This window comes from Lithobates pipiens, unplaced genomic scaffold (assembly GCF_037356315.1).
Source record: "Lithobates pipiens isolate NorthernLeopardFrog02 unplaced genomic scaffold, aLitPip1_a1.2 Scaffold_3, whole genome shotgun sequence".
Taxonomy (NCBI): Eukaryota; Metazoa; Chordata; class Amphibia; order Anura; family Ranidae; genus Lithobates; species Lithobates pipiens.
Genome location: NW_027507790.1, coordinates 201,897,648 through 201,917,895, shown reverse-complemented (window position 1 = coordinate 201,917,895; position 20,248 = coordinate 201,897,648). Strand labels below are relative to the sequence as shown.

At 44.2% G+C, this 20,248-nt stretch overlaps 1 protein-coding gene and 1 non-coding gene across 2 annotated transcripts in view; both read left to right on the top strand.

The window, feature by feature from the left end:
• Positions 1-1,401: 1,401 nt before the first annotated feature.
• On the top strand, positions 1,402-1,565 carry LOC143941554 (U1 spliceosomal RNA). The gene has a single exon (XR_013264241.1). It is a non-coding gene; the product is annotated as a U1 spliceosomal RNA (small nuclear RNA).
• A 10,351-nt stretch (positions 1,566-11,916) lies between these two features.
• The window catches only part of SETD9 (SET domain containing 9), a 41,145-nt gene continuing 32,813 nt past the window's right edge, over positions 11,917-20,248 (top strand). The window contains exons 1-2 of the mRNA XM_077462700.1: positions 11,917-12,080; positions 16,306-16,658. Of these exons, the coding sequence (XP_077318826.1) occupies positions 11,968-12,080; positions 16,306-16,658 (466 nt within the window). The 5' untranslated portion in view covers positions 11,917-11,967. The remainder of the gene's footprint in view (positions 12,081-16,305; positions 16,659-20,248) is intronic.

Genomic DNA, 20,248 nt, shown 5'->3' with positions numbered 1-20,248 from the left:
ACCTCCTCTCCCATTCTGAGAGGGTAGGTGAGCCGACAGGTGGGTGAGCAGGTGGGGGGACTATGCCAGTCTCAGCTGCAGCGTGGTGCAGACTGACAGGTGGACTTGTTATGGCACTGGGCTCCACTGTGGGATTCAGCCCGGATTCTCGGGACACCAGGATTTACTTGAAATCCCAGGACAGTCTGGGCAAATCCAGGACAGTTGAGAGGTATGCTCTATCCAGTTGTCTCTTCTTGGTTTCTGCAACTGGTCCACTGATGACATTTACAAAAAATTATAAATGCATTGTTTTCTCAGTCAACCATTGCATCTACAATCCTCAACATTACCCGTTTCTTTGTGATCCTTCAAAAGAGCTTTCACAGCATGCAATTGAACTACCTTGTGACTTTGTTTCTGAGCTCAGTCTTGCCATGGTGTAAGGCCTGGGACTGGAAACTATCTTCTACAACCTCACCTTAGTGGCAGACTTTAGCTGTGCTTCACCCAGTTTTAAGCCTCCTACGCAGCTGTTTCTGTGTCCGTTAATGACTGTGTTTCAGCCTACATATATGTTAAGGATCATTTGCCCCTGCTTTGGTATAATTTGGTTAATCACACGCCTGACTCTAATCCTACAAAATCCCTGACTTTGTGCAAGAGTAAAAATCGATGCCGGTTTGAAGCCAAAAGGTAGTCACGCCAAACATTGAATTGATATAGGTTTTTCTTCTGTTTGCTCACTTTGTTAAATAATAAAAAGAAACAATTAAAATGTATGTTTTTTAAAGCATTCTTTACAGTATTTCTTCACACCTGCCTGAAACTTTTGCTCAGAGCTGTATACCCTTTAGGCATCGTCGCAGAGGTTGAAGGGTGCAGGGAATTCAAAATGTTTTTGGCAGATGTAACTGTTCACACTGATGAATTTTAGCTGCGCGCTTAGTTGTTTGCCTTGAGTTCTTACTGTGTTTTTTTTACAAGCGTTCAGCCATTTCATACTGACACAAGTGAGAGTTAACATCCTGACTCGTGAGTAGGTCAGCGAGTGAGTTAGAACAGACAGGCTTGTGAACAGTGTAGCGTCGGCGCCCTTTGATATGCAATAGGCTACGGGCTTTGTTTAGTGGAGGGACGCTACGCTGTGGCTGGGTGCTTAAGGGCCCTCCCCGTATGCAAAATTATGTGCTGCTGCAGTGTACGCTGGGATTTTTTTTTTTTTATTCCTTTGCGTAGAATCCAGACATTTGGGAGACATCTTATCTATTAGGAGTGGATAAATGACTCTTGTTTTACAAGGACATGGCTGGCTTGTGGTCTAGCACTGAATAAGATTAGTTTGTCACATGTTCCTGAAGCCTCAATAACTTGGTGGAGGCGTGCCCCGACCGGGGAGCCCTAGCTGGTCAATTCCAACTCATACTTACCTGGCAGGGGAGACACCATGATCATGAAGGTGGTTCTCCCAGGGCGAGGCTCGGCCATTGCACTCCGGCTGTGCTGACCCCTGCGATTTCCTCAAATGCAGGAAACTCGACTGCATAATTTGTGGTAGTGGGGGACTGCGTTCGCGCTTTCCCCTGATCATTCCTTGTCAAAGACAGTTTTCAAAGATGCCTATCTTGTGTGTCACCTCATAGTTTATGTGCCTCATTTGAAGTCCCAACCTCCCCCCTTTTTTATTAAATTTTTTAATGGACTTCACCTCATGTCAGCTGTTCCCATACTTTTACAGGCAGTATTCTCCTTTTTATAATGCGTTCTTTGCAGCTGCGTATGCCACAGTTATTACACAATTGCTTTGCCTATGTACAGATTTCCCTGGCTACTCGTATGTGCTACAGGCCCCTACGCCATTCCACTCTGTAAACAGCAATGCTTAAAAGCTGATCGCTGCCAAACATGGTCCTCTTTTGGACTTGCCTGTTCATCCCCCTGCATTTAGCATATAGGGTCACCTTCTCCACCTTTGACACCCTTGCCTCCACAACTACTTTTCACCTCCCGCCTGCCTCTCCAGATCATTCCCGATCATGGCCTTTGAATCGCAAACCAAAGCAAGTCATCACTGAAGGTTTACTTTTAAGGAAATGTACGTTGATAGGCGTAGACACATCGATTTACCAAATGGACGCAATATTCATCCTAAACATTATGTAAACTGTAGAGCTCTCGGCATAGTGTACCTACTCATGTGTGAATGCGGGTGCTACTATTTCTGGAAAACTATAAATTAATTCTGGAAACGAAAATACCAACACTTATCCACCATAAGCAAACAAGACCTCAATGTGCCTATTGGTCGCCATATGGCATTAGTTCACCTGGAATCTATCCCCAAGGTATACTTTCTGGGACTTATATCATATCCACTTCAACTCCAGAGGGGGTGACTTTAACAAGTGTCTACTTCAATGTGGGTTGAGATGGATATTTAATTTGCAGGCCACTTCACCACCTGGCCTGAATGAGGCTTTCAGCTTTAAATATTTTCATCTTTTCTTCCGGGCTTTATTTCAGGTGGCTGTGAATTGAATTTATGGCTTCTTTTTCAATATACTACTGTGCGGATGTTTTAGGCAGGTGTAGAAAAAATAATGTTGTAAACCAAGATTTCTTTTAAAAATAGAAGTGTTAATAGTTAATTTTTACATCAATTTAACAAAATTAGGGTTGTTCCGATACTGATACTAGTATCGGTACCGATACTGAGCATTTGTGCGAGTACTTGTACTTGCACAAATGCTCCCGATGCCTAATCCGATACCTGGAACCGGAAGTCAGCGGGCGGAGAAGGCGGAGCGGAGATCGGTCTGGCAGCAGTGGAACTAGGAGTAAGCTGGCTGGGGCAGCGGTGCAGGGCGCCGCCGCATATTCCATCAAAAATGGTGACCGGAGCCATCACATTCAGTAAAGGAAGTGATGTTCTGTGTCTCCGTTGGAGGGTAAACATCATGACGCCCATCTAGGTACACCCTGCACTCGGCTGCAGTAAGCCAGCAGTGGACATCTTGTTCCACCCAGCTCATATAGTTCAGGCTGGGTGTAACAAGATGTCCGCTGCTGGCTTACTGCAGCCCAGTGCAAGGTGTACTAAGATGGAGTTCGCAGAATTCTTACTAGATGTTAAAGTGGTTGTAAACCCTTACAACCAACTTTGACCTACAGGTAAGCCTAGATTAAGGCTTACCGTAGGTACAAGAAATATCTCCTAAACCTCCTAAACCTACGCAGCCAATGGCGATATGCCACGAGTGGCGGCTCCCAAGCGCATGCGCGGGAGTGACGTCATCGCGGCTTTGCCGAAGGACAGCGGCGGAGCGGCAAGACCCACAGAGAAGATGGATGCGCCGTACTACAGGGGACAGCGGTGACATCGCTGGCTCCTGTGTCAGGTAAGTGACACATAATGGACTACTATGCGATGCAAAGTAGTCCATTATGCTTTACCTTTGCAGGGAATGAAAGAGGAAGTAAACCCATCAGGGTTTACTTCCTCTTTAAATGTCATGAATGGTGAGAGGCAAGGAAGGATTTTCGCAACGCTTTATGCCATATAGCATTGCAAAATCTTTCCTCTCCTCTCATCATTCATGTCATGTATTATGTAATTGCCAATCAGTGCCTGCACATAAATGTCACCTATCAGTGCCATCTATCAGTGTCCATAAGTGCCGCCTATCAGTACCCATAAGTGCCGCTTATCAGTGCCAGCCACTTGTCAGTGCCCATCAGTGTCACCTATCAGTGCCACCTATCAGGCAAGTAAGCATGATGTGTCTTTCATCTGCTGCAATAAAGAGGAAGTAAACTTCCATCTTTCAATTTAACCTATAGGTGAGCCTATAATAAGACATAGCTATAAGTAGTGTAAATATCTACTAAATGTGCAGCTAGTGACATCACTGGCGTATGCGCTCTAAAGGAACGGCCACCCGTGCTGTTTTTACAGAACCCTGTGACTGTTGGTCCCCCATGTGCATTCACGCGGGAGTGACATCATCGTGGCTCCGGCTAGCCACAGAGCCAGAGTCTGCGAACCCGGAAGCAAGATGGGCAAAGATAAAAGGTTCACTTTCAGATAAGTTTCAAATAATGTGCTAGTATGCAATGCATACTAGCACATTATGCCTTTGCCTTGCAGATAAAAAAAAAAAAACCTCCAGCGCTTAACCACTTTAAGTTTTCTCGACTGACCACTGCATCTGCGCTCCTCAGCGTTGCCCGTTTTCTTTGTACTCCTTCAAAAAATCTTGACCGGCGCACCTTGAAACCCCAGTCTGCTTTGAAATCTTTGCCAGGGAGTGATCTTGCTGATGCAGTCAAACTACCTTATGGCTTGTTGCTGTGCTTAGTCTTGCCAAGATGTAAGGCCTGGGACTGGAAACTGTCTTCTACAACCTCACCTTAGTGGCAGACTTTAGCTGTGCTTCACCCAGTTTTAAGCCTCCTACGCAGCTGTTACATTTATGTCAGCGGCTGCATCCATTCTGAATATCTCCTAAACAGTGCAAATTTAGGAGATAATCACTGTACCTACAGGTAAGCCTTATTATAAGCTTACCTGTAGGTACAAGTTAAGAAGGGGACTTACAGCGGAGCTCCTCCCAAAAGGGGAAGCTCTGCTTGTTTGTACCCCCCCCTTCCCTCGACTGCTGCATTTGGCACTTTTTGGGGGGAAGCGGGTACCTAGTTTTGATGCTGAGGCAATCTGAGACAGAAGTTCAGCCCCCACTCCTTCCCCCGTGACACATCACAGGTCCCAGAAGACTAAGGAACTATTCACAATGCGTAGTGTGACTTGTGCATGCTCAGTAGGAGCATGGTAACACCTGGTTGGGTGTGAAGCTGCACAGTTTCACTTCCTGTTTCCCTTGTTATGCTGGCACCTGCACTCGAAGCTGATTGAAGAATCGGTTCACATGACAATATCCCGGGCTCCCTGGACAGGTAAGTGTCCTTATTTCTTTATTGTACATCATAGGACAGAGAGCTTCAAGTATTTACTTAGTGGGTTATGGGCCTACCTTCAGGTGTTGACACTGGTATAACCAATACAGGAAGTTGACTCCCCTATATAACCCCTCCTCCTTCCAGGAGCACTCAGTTTTTCCGCCAGTGTCTAAGGTGTTGGTCACGAGTGAAGATGTGCTCTGAGGAGCTCCAACGAGGGATCCATGCTGGATTTAAAAAACCTCCACAACCGGATCCATGCTTGCCACTGAGGCCATAGGATGGTACCTGGACCTCGATTCAAGAACGCGGTTTTGCCTGTAAGTTTCTCTCTGAGAGCTGGTCCCTAGGAACCAGGACTCTTTTTGATCTTGCTACATTACCTAAAGTTGTCCTGAGGGGTGCTATACAAGGCCCAAAGGAGAGGAACTCCTATTAAAAGGTCCCCAGTCTTTGAAGGTTTAAACTACGCTGCCCGCCGTGATGGGTGAAATTTGGATCTGTCTGTTAAATCAGCAGTATCCTGCAGCGAGGACAAGGTAAGGGAAGAAGCTATGCTTTTTCCTTCAATATACCTTATATGCCTTAAAAATGTCTCCTCTATAGGGAGTAACTTACACTCCCTATGTATGTGTCTTAGTGCAGCTCTGTCTCAGAACATGTGTGGTCCCAGCGGCAGAGGGGGTTCTTACTTAAAGAGATCTTGTGGGATTTGGTAAAAATACAGCAGTTACTAATACAGAGATGTATATAATCTTCTATATGGGCGCGGTGGCTGAATGGTTGACACAGCTGCTTTAGCTGCATGGTTTAATTACAACCCAGCACTTCCACCTAGTAAGATTGGGAATCTCTCTGTGCCTCTGTGGTTTTAAAGACTATAAATCTGCTGACAGAACCACCCCCCCCCCCCCCCTTCCCCTCTTGTAGAGGTATATAGTGTGTCCACAAGTTACAGATACTCACCTTACTTTGTATTGACCATACGGGTCCCAAGCAGGGTAGTGTAAATGTCGATCCCTGTTTCAGGTGGCATGTTCAGCTTACGAAAGGAATGGCCAGGGTCACCTTCTCCCTTCAGGTCTGCAATAGCATACCCGAATGCCGTTCGTGCGTGCGAACCAGGCATATTCAAAGAGAAGGGCGGGTATGCTTGAGGACGCAGAGGGGCGTGTCCGCAAGGTCACATGGCGCTGTGTATGGATGTAATGTCCACACACAGCACTCGCCGCATAGCTGAGGGGGAAGCGCTGGGGGTGCCAATCAGGTTTCACCTAAGGCTTTATATAACGGACACTCTCATTTTCAGAAATACTTTTTAACTGAAGAGAGGCAGTCTGTCACACTAAGATCAATATTAAAAAAAAGTGGTGTTGTGCACCTAGCTATAATCGATCTGGTAATAATAAAGTGCTATATGTTGAATAGTAAAGATATATCTATCCCCATATCTCCTATGTGAAGATCAAAAATAAATATATAAAACAACCGTATAATAAGGTGAAAATTCATATACACAAAGTGTATAAAGTGCTCATGTACTAATATAAATATCATGCATCTGTTAGAAAAGCACAAGGTTAATAAAAAAGAAAAGTGACTTTGGTGAAAAATCAAGCTTTGGACTGCAAAGCGTTGAAAAAAAACATATATAAAAAAATATAATAAAGTATGTAAACATAGATCAAAGTCCAAAGTTCAGAAGTGCAACTGTAGTGAAGATTCTTGTGGGAACAATCAGTGAAGATTTCTTAAATAAATCACATCTGGTGATAATGTGAAAAAATGTGATTTCTTCAGTGTCGGTGACACCCGTGAGATATAGTGGGTAATTACCTTACTGCTGTAAGGTAAACAGCATATAGGGATTATATGGATCCAGTATATTCCTTCTGTATAGCAATATCGGGTGTCAGCAGAGGTTGCTCTTATTCCTTTCAGGGGGGTGGGTCCCTAGACCTCGTTCAGGTACTCAGTATGGGTAGTTAGAGAGAGAGCCATACTAGGTGTAGTATTTAGAATCAATTTGTTGAATTTATTAAGTCAAAAAAACTACTCACGTTTAGTTAAAAACAGCAGTGCAGTGTATAAACGAGCATCGCGCTCGTGTCAGACATCACTTCCGGTGTCCGTATGCCGAGTCAACATCTCAAGGAAGAAGAAGAAGAGAAGGCGACAGCGACAACAGAAAACCGGGCCACCGCTAGTAAAAGAGCTGGAGGAAAAAAGAGGAGGCCCGGCAAGAAGAACCAAAGAGGTGGACAAGACCCCCGAAGTCAGAAGAAGAGGCGGCGGCGACAGAAGACCGGGCCACCACTAGTAAAAGAGCTACAAGAAGATAGTGGTGGCCCGGGAAGAAGATCCGAAGAGAGGGGCAAGACCCCCCGAAGTCGGAAGAAGACCCCCGGACGGGGGCGGCGACGAAGAAGAAAGCCGGGCTCCTCCGCTAGTAAAAGAGCTAGCAGAAGATAGCAGAGGAGTCCGGCGAGAAGACCCCCCAAGACGGAAGACCACTGGAGCTGTGCAATAAATTATTTTAAAAACATGTGTTGTGTTTTTTCTTTACACTTTTTTCACCAGGTGAATGGGTAGGGGTACATTGTACCCCAATACTCATTCACATAGGGTGGGGACCGGTATCTGGGGGCCCCCTTATTAAAGGGGGTTCCCAGATTCTGATAAGCCCCCATCCACAGACCCTGACAACCAATGGCCAGGGTTGTCGGGAAGAGGCCCTTGTCCTCATCAACACGGGGACAAGGTACTTTGGGGTGGGGGGGTGCAGGGCCCCCCTTCCCAAAAGCACCCCCCATGTTGAGGGCACGTGGCCTGGTATGGCTCAGGAGGGGGCGCTCGCTCGTCCCCACCCCCTTTTCTGACCGGCCGGGCTGCGTGCTCGGATAAGCCTCTGATATGGACTTGGGGGGGACCCCCACGCCGTTTTTTTGGCGTAGGGCTTCCCCTTTAAGTCCATACCAGCTGACCGGGCCAGCGAGGTGTCAATCTCACCGATGGAGGCGGCGACATTAACCTCCATCGCTAGTCCCGGCTACCTGGACTGGAGCTGCGTTCAAAATGAACTGACTTTCCTCCGTGTGTGGGCAAGTCCTTTTGTTTCAAAAGTCCGGCGGACTCCTGCCATAGTCCAGCGGTTTGTCCGCCGGAAAAGTCCGGTCGTGTGTTGGCAGGTCCACTCGTTCGGAAAAAGTCCGGCAGACCTCCACTTCAAAGTCCGGTGGTTTGCCTGCCGGACTTAGTCCACCAGATAGTCCGATCATGTGTATGTGGCATAAGAGACACCAGAGCGCTGGGCACATAAGGGTGTAAACAGGCATTTCCAAAAAGGAAAAAACTATTGTTACTTAGCAACTAAAGAACTGTTATTTTGGTGACATTGTCTTTGCTAGAACTGTTGTCAAGCAAATATTTTGTGTGTACCTCTGCTTTGTGCTTAGCACTATGTCTTCCAGACCTACCGTAAAGGTACCAAATGTGTCACCCCCAGGCGCTGGGAATCCCAGTTATGCCTCTATACTGTCTTCCTCTTTGGAGAGATCAGACATGGCAAGCCAGGGTGAGTCATTGGAAGCTAGCGGTGGTGCAACTGCTTCACACACTTCAGCCCCTGTATATGTGACTGAAGATGCATGTTCCTCTGCCTTGCAAGGCTTAGAAGGAAGATTAGTAACTTTAACCGCATCCTCCATCCAAGTGGATAGGAAGCGTCCTAGATCCACCTATCCCACCTTAGACTCTTTACAGTCAGTGGAGGGTCCAAAAGAATTATGGGGACAGGATGGGGTATTGCCCTAAGATGATCGAGAGGAAAGACAAGCCAAATATTCCTCTGCGGAGGAAACAATACTTGAAGTTCCTACTTCACAATCTTAAGTACAGAGCCTTACAAAGATGGTTCACTCTGCTTTCATGTTACCCCTAACAGAGTTAGCTGAAAGTCCGGTCTCCTCCTTGGGTTCCTTGAAGCCTTTACAGCCTTTGTACGCACTTCCCGTCGACGCATTACTGTAAAAGCTTATTTATACCGAATGGGATCATCCGGATAAGCATTTTTTCCCTCCAAAGAGATTCTTAAGTCTCTATCCTATGGAAGAAAAATTCACTAAAAGATGGAAAGTTCCAGCAGTTGACGCTGCGATTTCCAATGTGAATAAAAGTTTAACTTGTTCAGTGGACAATGCGCTTATGCTTGAAGATCCAACAGATAAGAAGTTGGAATGTCTGTTAAAATCCTCTTTTTTCTTTAGCAGGTACTATTGCTCAGCCTGCAACTGCAGCTATAGGCATCTGTCAGTCCTTAAAGGACCAGTTCACAGATGTTCTCAAATGAGCTCCCTGCACAACGAGCACAGGAATTGGCAGAGCTACCTAAAGCATTATGCTTTGCTATAGATGCTATGAAGGATTCTATTCACCAGGCATCACGCCTTGCGCTTTTACTTGTTCATATGCGAAGGACCCTTTGGTTAAAGGGTTGGTCAGCTGAAACTCCTTGTAAGAACCTTCTAACTAGTTTCCCCTTTAAGGGAGAACGAATATTTGGCAAAAGTTTGGATAAATGCATTCAAACATTTTCCAGTGGAAAGAGTACTCTTTTGCCAGTCAAGAGAAAATATAAACGTCCTTCGTTTAAACTGACTTTTTTTCCCCCCACACCAGGGTCATCCACCTCTAGGCAGGGGCGATGGCCTCTGCCATCAGACTCTATGGGAAGAGACCAGGGTCAAATCCAGGCACAAAGGAAGACCTGAGGCCGTGGATTTGGCAAGTTATAATTTTAAACTTATGATTTAAAGGGAAAGATTCCCCCATTTTAAGTTAAGGCGCACTCTACCAGAGCAGTTAGTGCTTCTTGGGCAGTGCGTCACCAGGCCTCCATGTCTCAGATCTGCAAGACCGCAACTTGGTCTTCAGTACATGCATTTGCAAAATGTTATCAAGTGCATGTAAGATGGAATGAGGATATCGCCTTTGGGCGCAGTGTGCTGCAGGCAGCAGTATAAGTCCTCAGGTCTGGGGGTTACCCTATGGGTTGTCTCCCTCCCCTCAAGTAGCATTGCTATGGGACATCCCACTAAGTAAATACTTGAGGCTCTGTGTCCTATGATGTACGATAAATAGGATTTTTAAAACAGCTTACCTGTAAAATCCTTTTCTTGGAGTACATCATAGGACACAGAGCTCCCGCCCCTCTGTTTTATGGGGTGAGAGCATATTGCTTATATTGCTTGGCTACAAAAACTGAGTGCTCCTGGAAGGAGGGGTTATATAGGGGAGTCAACTTCCTGTATTGGTTATACCAGTGTCAACACCTGAAGGTAGGCCCATAACCCACCAAGTAATTACTTGAGGCACTATGTCCTATGATATCCTCCAAGAAAAAGATTTTTCAGGTAAGCTGTTTTAAAAATTCTATTATTAAAAGTCAGCAGCTACAGTATTTGTAGCTGCTGATTTTTTTATTTTTTAGGGGATAGCCTGGAGCTCCTCTTTAACTTCCACTTTATCCACTTAGTGACCGCCCTACATGCATTTACTACGGCAGGGCAGTCACTCTGTGCCAGATAACATACTTAGTACATGATCTGACACTTCTGGTTCTGGGGCACACGCGACTCAATGTCCGCTGGGACCCGCCGATCGTTTGGGACACAAGTAGAGCGACAGTCTACCTGAGTAAATGCAGAAGGTACTCATTCTGTGTTTCTTCTAAGCAGGAACATGGATCTTTGCCTTCCCCTAGTAAAAGCACCTCCCCCGCAGTTTGTAAGCACAACCTAGGAATACATTTAACCCTTTGATCACCTCTGATGTTAACCTCTTCCATGCCAGGGCAGCACAGTGGTGTAGTGGCTAGCACTTTCACCTAGCAGCAATAGGGTTGCTGGTTCAAATCCCGACCACGACACTATCTGCCTGGAGTTTGCATGTTCTCCCTGTGCCTGTGTGGGTTTCCTCCGGGTACTCCGGTTTCCTCCCACACTCCAAAGACATGCTGGTAGGTTAATTAGACCCTGTCCTAAAAAATTGGCCATAATATGTGTATGTCAATGTTGTAAGTGTGTCGGGACTCTACATTTTAAAGCACCGCATAAATAGCTGCAGATGGACACCGGTGGCAAGAAAAAGTGCCCTGAGGCGATTCAGTTAGTATAGGTAGCGCTATACAATTCATTCATTTATTCATTCATTAATACAGTAACAGTGCATATTTTTTTGCACTGATTACTGTATTGGTGTCACTGGTCCCCGAAAAGTGTCAGTCGGGTGTCTGATTTATCCACCGCAATATTGCAGTCCCGCTATAAGTCGCTGATCGCTGACATTACTAGTAGTAAAAATAAATAACCTAAATAAAAATATCCCATAGTTTGTAGATGCTAAAATATATATTATAGCACAAAAAAATAAAAAACGCAAAGGTGATCAAATACCACTGAAAGAAAGCGCTATTTGGGGGGGGGAATGACATACATTTAATTTGGGGACAGTGTCGCACAACCATGCAATTGTCAGAGTGACGCAGTGACGCCGTATCGCAGAAATGGCCTGGTCATTAAGGAGGGTAAATCTTCCAGAGAGCAAGTGGTTAATATTGGCTGATATTTAGAAATAAAAAAAATAAAAAATGCTTGATATATTATACAGTATACAGGCAGTGACAACACTTCTGTGATATTTGTTCCCATTGTCAGTAAAGGAGGAAAAAAAAAAAGTCAGCAAACCCCGCCCACCTAGAGGTGCCATAGAGGTAAGGCATGAGCAAGAGCTCTTCACGTGACCAGCTGTAATCGGAAAAGAAACTTATGATTGGCCACTAGGCGGCGGGAGGATCAGCAGGGAGACGTCTGATACGTACACCTCTATACATACATACATACTCTACACGCACGAACGCGGTGGGAGGAGCAGCAGCAGGGAGACAGCTGATAGGCTAAGAGCTGCCCCTCTCTCCATCCCGCCCCTCCCAGTTAGGAAGCCGGTGAGCTGAGGCGCTGCTGCTTGGTGGCGGCGATGATGTCGTCCTCTTCCCCGGGCTCGGTGCTCAGGGCTCTGCTCTCCCGCTGGAAGTCATACCGACACCGCTTTGTGCCCTGGGTGGCTCTGAACCTGGCCCGGAACCGCAGGTGTGCTCACAGGTCCTTGTTGTCGGGAGGCGGTCTGCCCCCCTGTTCTGTATATGAGTGCGGCGAGTACAGCGCCCCCTGCAGGCCGGCACTGGGAGTGACGCGCACTGACTGCTAGTGATGGAAGGGGGAGGGGCACTTCTTCTAGTGCACGTATAATACAGAGACATGCCAGTCCTCTGACATTACTACTTCCAGTCATTCACCTGGATTACCCACCTCACCCCTCCCCAGAGGGATAATTCTGTGCCCTCTAACCCACGTGTAAAAATCTGCATTTATTTGCTAGAACGTTATATTAGAAACCTTAAATATGTTTAAATTTTTTTTTCTGAAAGCAGAGAACCTGGAGATTAAAATAGTGATAGTTGAAATTTTTTGATGACGCACGAGATTTGTGCAGCCATTTTTAAAGTGCAAATTTTCAGGAAAAAAAAAAATACCCTTTAAAGTGGTTGTAAACCCTTACAAACCACTTTGACCTACAGGTAAGCCTAGATTAAGGCTTACCTGTAGGTCCAAGAAATATCTCCTAAACCTATACGGTTTAGGAGATATTTACCTGAAGACAGCCGCCGCTGTCTACGGCGCATGCGCACCGGGTAAGCCGCAGATCGCAGCAATATGCTGCGAGTGTCGGCTCCCGTGTGCGATGCATAGTAGTCCATTATGCTTTACCTTTGCAGGGAATCAAAGAGGAAGTAAACCCATCAAGGTTTACTTCCTCTTTAATGAATTTTAGTGCTCACAGATACAAGGCCCAATTTTTTGGGTAAAATATAATGGATGAGGTTACAGCGAGTAAACCAGAAATCTGCAAACCCCAGGGTGCCATGGCGACATACATTTGCATCCTTGCTGCCGCCCTGAATGCTCCACACGCTCCATGTAAAAATAAAATAAAAAAATTAAGCCCCACCACCACATGTACACACACAAATGCATGTGGCGGGGTGCCTGAAAGCATTGATTGTGATACACGGGTTGCATATTGTCGCACACGCCGTAACAAGAGCAATAATTCTAGCACCAGACCGCCTCTGTAAACCTAAACTGATGACCTATAGGGGGCTTTTAAAGCGTCACCTATGAAAACTATAGGGAACTGAAGTTTGTCGCCATTACACGGGCGCACACAAATTTGAGGTTTGACATGTTGGGTATCTATTTACTTGGTGCGACCTCGGCTTTTATATTTTATCAACAAAAATTGGGTCTTTTTTTTTTTTTTTTTATCTAATCCTTTTTATTATTTTATATAGAAACAACATTAAAACAATACACACAAAATCACACCAAACAAAAAAAAATGGGTAATTAATTGTGTTTTTGTGACCTCTAAAATTAAATTTTAATGTGTGTGTGTTTTTCTGGAAAAAAACAAAACCTTTTGCGGTAATATGGAGTGACATAAAAAAAAAAAATTGGAACTACCACTATTTTATTCCCTAGGGGGTGTCTGCTTTCAGAAAATATATTGCTTTGGAGGTTTTATATTATCTTTGATAATATTAGAGCCAATTCTCCAAAGTAAGATATCAGATTTGCGGTAAATATCAAAACAATTGAGATAATTTTATTAAAGTCAATTCACAAAAAAATAAATAAAACTTGCCAACTATCTCATGGTACAGGCAGACCATATTTTAGGAGATAAAATGGGGAACACAGAAAACTTTGCATTGACCAGTAAGGTAAAAGAATACAATGTATCAGTGTGGAAATGTTATGTCTTTAGCTCAGGAATGTTGATCATTTGTAATATTATACTTGAGCAGAGGCCTCCAAACCTTTCAGCACGAGGGCCGTATTGTATATTTTACAAATATTTGTGAGCCAAAAAATAAATAATTGGTTTTATAAATGAATAATTACGATTTGAATGGATTAAGACGTTTTACTTGGAGCTTTTTTCTGGTAAAGAAATCCCAAATAAAATTGAGCCTATCAGAATCATCCCTACATCAGAGAGACCCCCCCCCCCCCATACATCAGGTTCCTCTTTGGATTCCTTTTTTACATAACTAACCCCCCCCCCCCCATCAGTCTTCCTCTTAGATCAGGGTCCCCTGCGAAGTTCTCACCAAAGTATGAATTACCTTACATCAAAGTCCTCTCTGATTCCCCTCATACATTAGATTCCCCATCAGTGTTCCCCTTAAATTGGGGTCCCCATCGGAGTCCACCCTTACTTCACACACATACAGCATGGCTGGGAGCCTGGAGATACCAGATGCATGGCTGTAGAAGCATGCAGAGCAGGTCTGGATGGAGGAAGTGCTATTCTAATGCTGGGGCAAGCACATAATTGGTTGTGAGTACGCTGGTTGTCCTAGTAATCAGCAAAAGTACAAAACTTGGGCTAAAGGTGGGAGGAGCTGTATGGATGAAGGGAGACCAGTGGCCTGACCCAAGCTGCAGGCCTGATAAAATGTTGCAGAGAGCCAGACTTGACCCGTGGGCTGTAGTTTGGGGACCCCTCTAATAGAAGATCGTTCTGCGAATAAAGACACACTGATTTCACAATATTTCTGTGTGACTTCAATCTCTGGTGCAGAGGGTTAGACTATGAAAAACAATTATAATAAAGTACTGGATAAGGGATTTTAAGGGTACATATTTCAAATATACACTACAATGTATTATAAAAATACAAAAAAAATCTTTCTATTTATACACAAATAAAATAAGATGGATACAGACAAATATTCAGAGTCATAGGTATATACACAAAATCCCTATTAGCGACACCGTCAATGCTGTAATCTCGCACTTAAAATACTGCGTCCAAAAACTTCTACAAATGGACGAAGTTGTTCAAAAGTAATTTTTTGATAAATTCTGATATAGATTCTCAACCTTAGGAGAAGAGAAAAATAATAAATGAATGAATAATGAATAAAGAACACATAAACCGCATTAGATCAGTCCAAGATGGCCACATGAAACCCCAACGGGAACATCCCTATCAGATGTAGTCTCCCACCCCCATCCAAAATTCCTTCCCTTTCCCCCCCAAAAAAAACAAAACAAAAAAAACATACCTCAGCATAGGTACAGGAGTGAGCACATACAGGGAGTCAACCAACATTGTGTGTTGTGTATAAATAAAAAGATTTTTTTGTATTTTATATAAAAAGCCCTGCTAGCCGCATCTTTGGAGCAGTGTATTCACCGCTCTTACCCATTGAAATCAATCGGGCAGCGCTGCCATTGAAACCGCCTTGCCAGCGGCCGCATACCACCGCTAAAAATAGCGCCGCTTTACCGCCGACGCTGCTCCCTCCCCAGTGTGAAAGTGGCTTTAGGGTAGATTTTTTTTATTTTTTCATAAATGGCATACCTGTATTCTGCGATTTTACACAATCATTAATTTTTGTACTCCCTTTAATTCATGTACTTTGGTGCTCTGGTGGGGGGGGGGGGGGGGGCTTCCAAGGAGCAATAGAGATGAGCAGGATCCGGGATTGCAGGCAGAAAAGCCATTACATGACATACAGCCACTGCCTCCTGTCTTCACACTTCGCTGAAGCCCTGGAGGAGATCATGGAGGGAGGGAGGGGTTGGGTGGAGCCAACACTCTCTCACTAGGCACGGAGGAGGAAGAAGGTTCTGAATGCTGGCGCCTCGCTCTCTTCATCCTCAGCAGTGGCTCAGACATGACTCACATCACTGGTTGCTAGATGCAAGGTGGCACAGGCGCTAGAAACCAGTGCAGCAGGTGTTAGAGAGGCCATGCCAGCGGAGTAGCTCCACCCACCTCCTCCCTCTTCTCCAGGCTCCAGCGCAACATGAAGACTCAACGCCGCTGATGTAAGATTGAGAGATTCGGGCGTCAGTAATTTTTTCGGGGAGCGCAATTGACCCTCTGCCCCTGGGTGTGATTATTTTTTTTTTTCAAGGCACTGTATATGCAGCTGGTAAAATTACCTCAAACTGAACTGATACGAGTCTTCTGTAATCGCTGGTAAAGCAGCACTTAGACTGGGAGAAGGAAAAACTGCACTGTGAAACAGGCTGGCTCTGATGTATTATAGCACAGCACTGTCTATTACTTAGCTTCCTGAAAATAGAGACAGAGTGATGATCTTATCAGCATGTTGCTGCTCCTTTATTGTTCAATCATGTTTTAGAGCAGAGTGCATTGTTCAGCCGCAGTGTAGTCAGCATGTTAGTTTATCTAAATCACTCTTTATAAATGATTCTTTTTATTTTCTCTACACAGAACCTTGCGCTATGTTTCGGAAAGCAGTAGTGACAAACTTGTTTCTGATGCCGTTGTGAACAACACACTAGTCAGCCTCTTCCAAGCTTTATTCAGGGCTGATTTGTACAGACAGAGAGACCTCCTCCACATGCTCCCTGATTGCACTAAGGTCTTGTATTATAACCCAGACCCTGGAGACGCACAGCACTGCCACACGGAGCAGGATGTCACTTTACAAGTGGATGAGATATTGTACAGGTCTCTCGGGTTCACCATTGAACGACACCCAAGCTCTCTGGACTCAGCTGGGGTTGGAGTTTTTGTTACTAGAGGGTTTGTGCCCAAAGGAGCCGTAGTGTCTATGTACCCCGGTATAGTTTAAAATATGAATTGGACTCGTGTTTAATTCCAGGCAAATGGCTCCATACACTGTTCAAATGTGTATTTCTTGCTGTTGTAATTCTGGCCAGCCATTTTTGTAACATACAGTGGGGGATAACGATTAATTGATCACCTGCAGATTTTGTAAGTTTGCCCGCTTACAAAGAAATGAAGGGTCTATAATTATCATAGGTGTATTTTAAATGATAGAGAAAGAATATAAACTACAAATACAGAAAAAACACATGATACAAATGTTACAAATTGAGTTGCAGTTCAGTGAGTAAAATAAGTATTTGATCCCCTACCAACCAACAATAATTCTGGCTACAGTGTGTGCTCATGTGGTACACAGATTAGTCCTGTTAATTTAAGAAGGTGCTCCGAACAACAACTCTGTGTGTTAAGTCATCTGTTCACAGAATCTTTCTTCCATTCAAACCTCACCATCATGGGCAAGACCAAAGAGCTGTCACAGGACATCGGGGACAAGATTGTAGACCTGCACAAGACTGGAATGGGCTACAAGACCATTAGCAAGAAGCTTGGTGAGAAGGAGAAAACTGGAGCAATTATTTGCAAATGGATGAAATAGAAAATGACCATCAATCGCCCTCGGCCCTGGAGCTCCATGCAAGATTTTGCCTCATGGGGTAAGGATGATCATGAGAAAAGTGAGGGATCAGCCCAGAACTATACAGGAGGAGCTTGTAGATGATCTCAAGGCAGTCGCCAAACAAACCATCGGTGACACAATATGCTGCCATGGATTAAAATCCTCCAGCACCCGCAAGGTCCCCCTCAAGAAGTCACATGTACAGGCCCATCTGAAGTTTGCCAGTGATCATCTAAATGATTCAGAGAACTATTGGGAGAAAGTGCTGTAGTCAAATGAGGCCAAAATTGAGCTCTTTGGCATTAACTTGACTCGCTGTGTTTGGAGGAAGGAAAATGCTGACTATGACCCTAAGAACACCCTCCCTACAGTCAAGCACAGAGGTGTAAACATGCTTTTGGGGCTGTTTCTCTGCTAAAAGGTACAGGCAGACTTTGCCGCATCGAAGGGCCAATATACGGGGCCATGTATTGTAAAATTTTGGATGATACTGGTAATGGACAGACTGCTCACAGGCTAGGCTCGATTTTCCTAACTAGTGAACGTAAACAGAAGCTTTCCACTGGAAGCCGAAGGTGAGGGATACACCCCGGAATGGTTCTATTAACCACTTAACGCAAATCATCGTACCCGTACATCAGTACTTTGACGCAAAATCCCGTGATATGGCAGCATCTAGCTGCCATAATTCTGGTATTGGCGTGCATTTCTCTTTAGGATAAAAGTGGTCTCTACAGTGGATTTGCCGCAAGATCAATTTTATTGGTCCCAGGAAACGACCCCCTCCTGCCGTGCTCCAGTCATCTCCGCCGCTTACCGGAGCCATCAGTAGTGGCGGAGTCTATTGCGTCCTCTCTTCTGGATGCCAAGTGAAGGAAAGATGGCCCGCGCTCGGCTCCATTGCATTGGAGGGCAGAAGCAACATAAAACGTCACTTCCGCCCAATACTCTTAAAGGTTGTGTTTTTTTTGTTTCGTTTTTTATTGCGTTTTTGTGTAAATATGAGATCTGAGGTCTTTCGGTCTTTCTGACCCCAGACCTCACATATAAGAGGTCCTGTCATGTTTTTTTTTTTTCTATTACAAGGGATGTTTACATTCCTTGTAATAGGAATAGAAGGGACCCAATTTTTTTTTTTTTTAAAGGACAGTGTGAAAAAGGTAAAATAAGAATTTTTATATTTTTTTTAAAGTGCCCCGTCCCGCCAAGTTTGCATGCGGAAGCGAACACATACCTAAGCCGCACCTGCATATGAAAATGGTGTTCAAACCACACGTGAGGTATCACCGCGATCATTAGAGCGAGAGCAATAATTCTATCACTAGACCTCCTATGTAATTTAAAACTGGTGACCTGTAGACATTTTTAAACGTCGCCAATGGAGATTTTTAATTGCCAAAGTTTGTCGCCATTCCACGAGCGGGCGCAATTTTGAAGTGTGACGTGTTGGATATCAATTTACTCTGCGTAACATTATCTTTCACAATATAGCAAACAGTTGGGCAAATTTTACTGTTGCCTTATTTTAATGCAGTGTATTTTTTCCCAAAAAATTGCACTTGTAAGACCGCTGTGCAAATACAGTGTGACATAAAGTATTGCAATGACCGCCATTTAATACTCCTAGGGCAGTGATGGCGAACCTTGGCACTCCAGATGTTTTGGAACTACATTTCCCATGATGCTCATGCACTCTGCGGTGTAGTGGAGCATCATGGGAAATGTAGTTCCAAAACATCTGGGGTGCCAAGGTTCGCCATCACTGTCCTAGGGTGTCTGAAAAAAATAAATTTTTATATATAGTTTGGGGGTTCTAAGTAATTTTCTAGCAAAAAAAATTATTTTAACTTGTAAACAAGTGTCAGAATGAGGCTCGGTCCTTAACTAGTTAAGGTGGTAATTGTCCCGTTATGTATGCAGATGTGGTATACTACATTTCTTAGCAGTGTGTTTATTCAAGGATACGTACAGAGCTATCTGCCTGATATTTGTGTATGACTGTCTTGGCAATACTCTATTTGTTCTGTTTCTTTGCCTGTTTTACTTTTTCAATAAAACTTTTTGATTTAAAAAAAAATCTTGGATGAGAACCTTCTTCCCTGCCAAAACGCTGAAGATGGGTCTTCCAGCATGACAATGACCCAAAACATACCACCAAGGCAACAAAGGAGTGGCTCAAGATGAAGCATGTAGTGGCCTAGCCATCCTATAGAAAATGTATGAAGGGAGCAGAAACTTTGAGTTGCTAAGCGACAGTCAAGAAACCCTAAGGATTTAGAGAAGATCTGCAAAGAGTGGACCAAAATCCCTCCTGAGATGTGTGCAAACCTGGTAACCAGTTACAAGAAATGTCTTGCCTCTGTGCTTGCCAACAAGGATTTCTCCACCAAGTACTAAATCACGTTTTGTTTGGGTATCAAATACTTATTTTACTCTGAACTGCAACTCGATTTAGATTTTTGGTTGATATTCTGGCTCTATCATTTAAAATACACCTATGATAACAATTATAGAACCTTAATTTCTTTGTAAGTGGGCAAACTTACAAAATCTGCAGATCAAATAATTATTTTCCCCACTGTATGTGGTACATTTTATCACATTATGGCATGAACTTGCAGGAAAAAAAAAAAAAAAAAACTTTACCAGAGTTTACTTACTAAGCTAATGTCTAATTCCGGTCAGAGAGTTGAGTACACAGTTAAAATACTAATGGTTGTTTTTATATGCCAAACCATTTGGAATTTTGTGTACGCATTTTGTAATGCACATACCTCTACTACTCTGGATGGTTACTGATACTTTCTGCTTTACCTATACTTTTCCTGGGTCAGCTTTACTACTTCTTGGATTGAGATAACAATGCCAATTCATTGCCCCATAATGAAGCTAGAGGTGGAGAGGGGACAAAAAAAGGTAACAAAGCTGAACCAGGAAATAAGTGGGTCACTTTTCTGTCTGTGC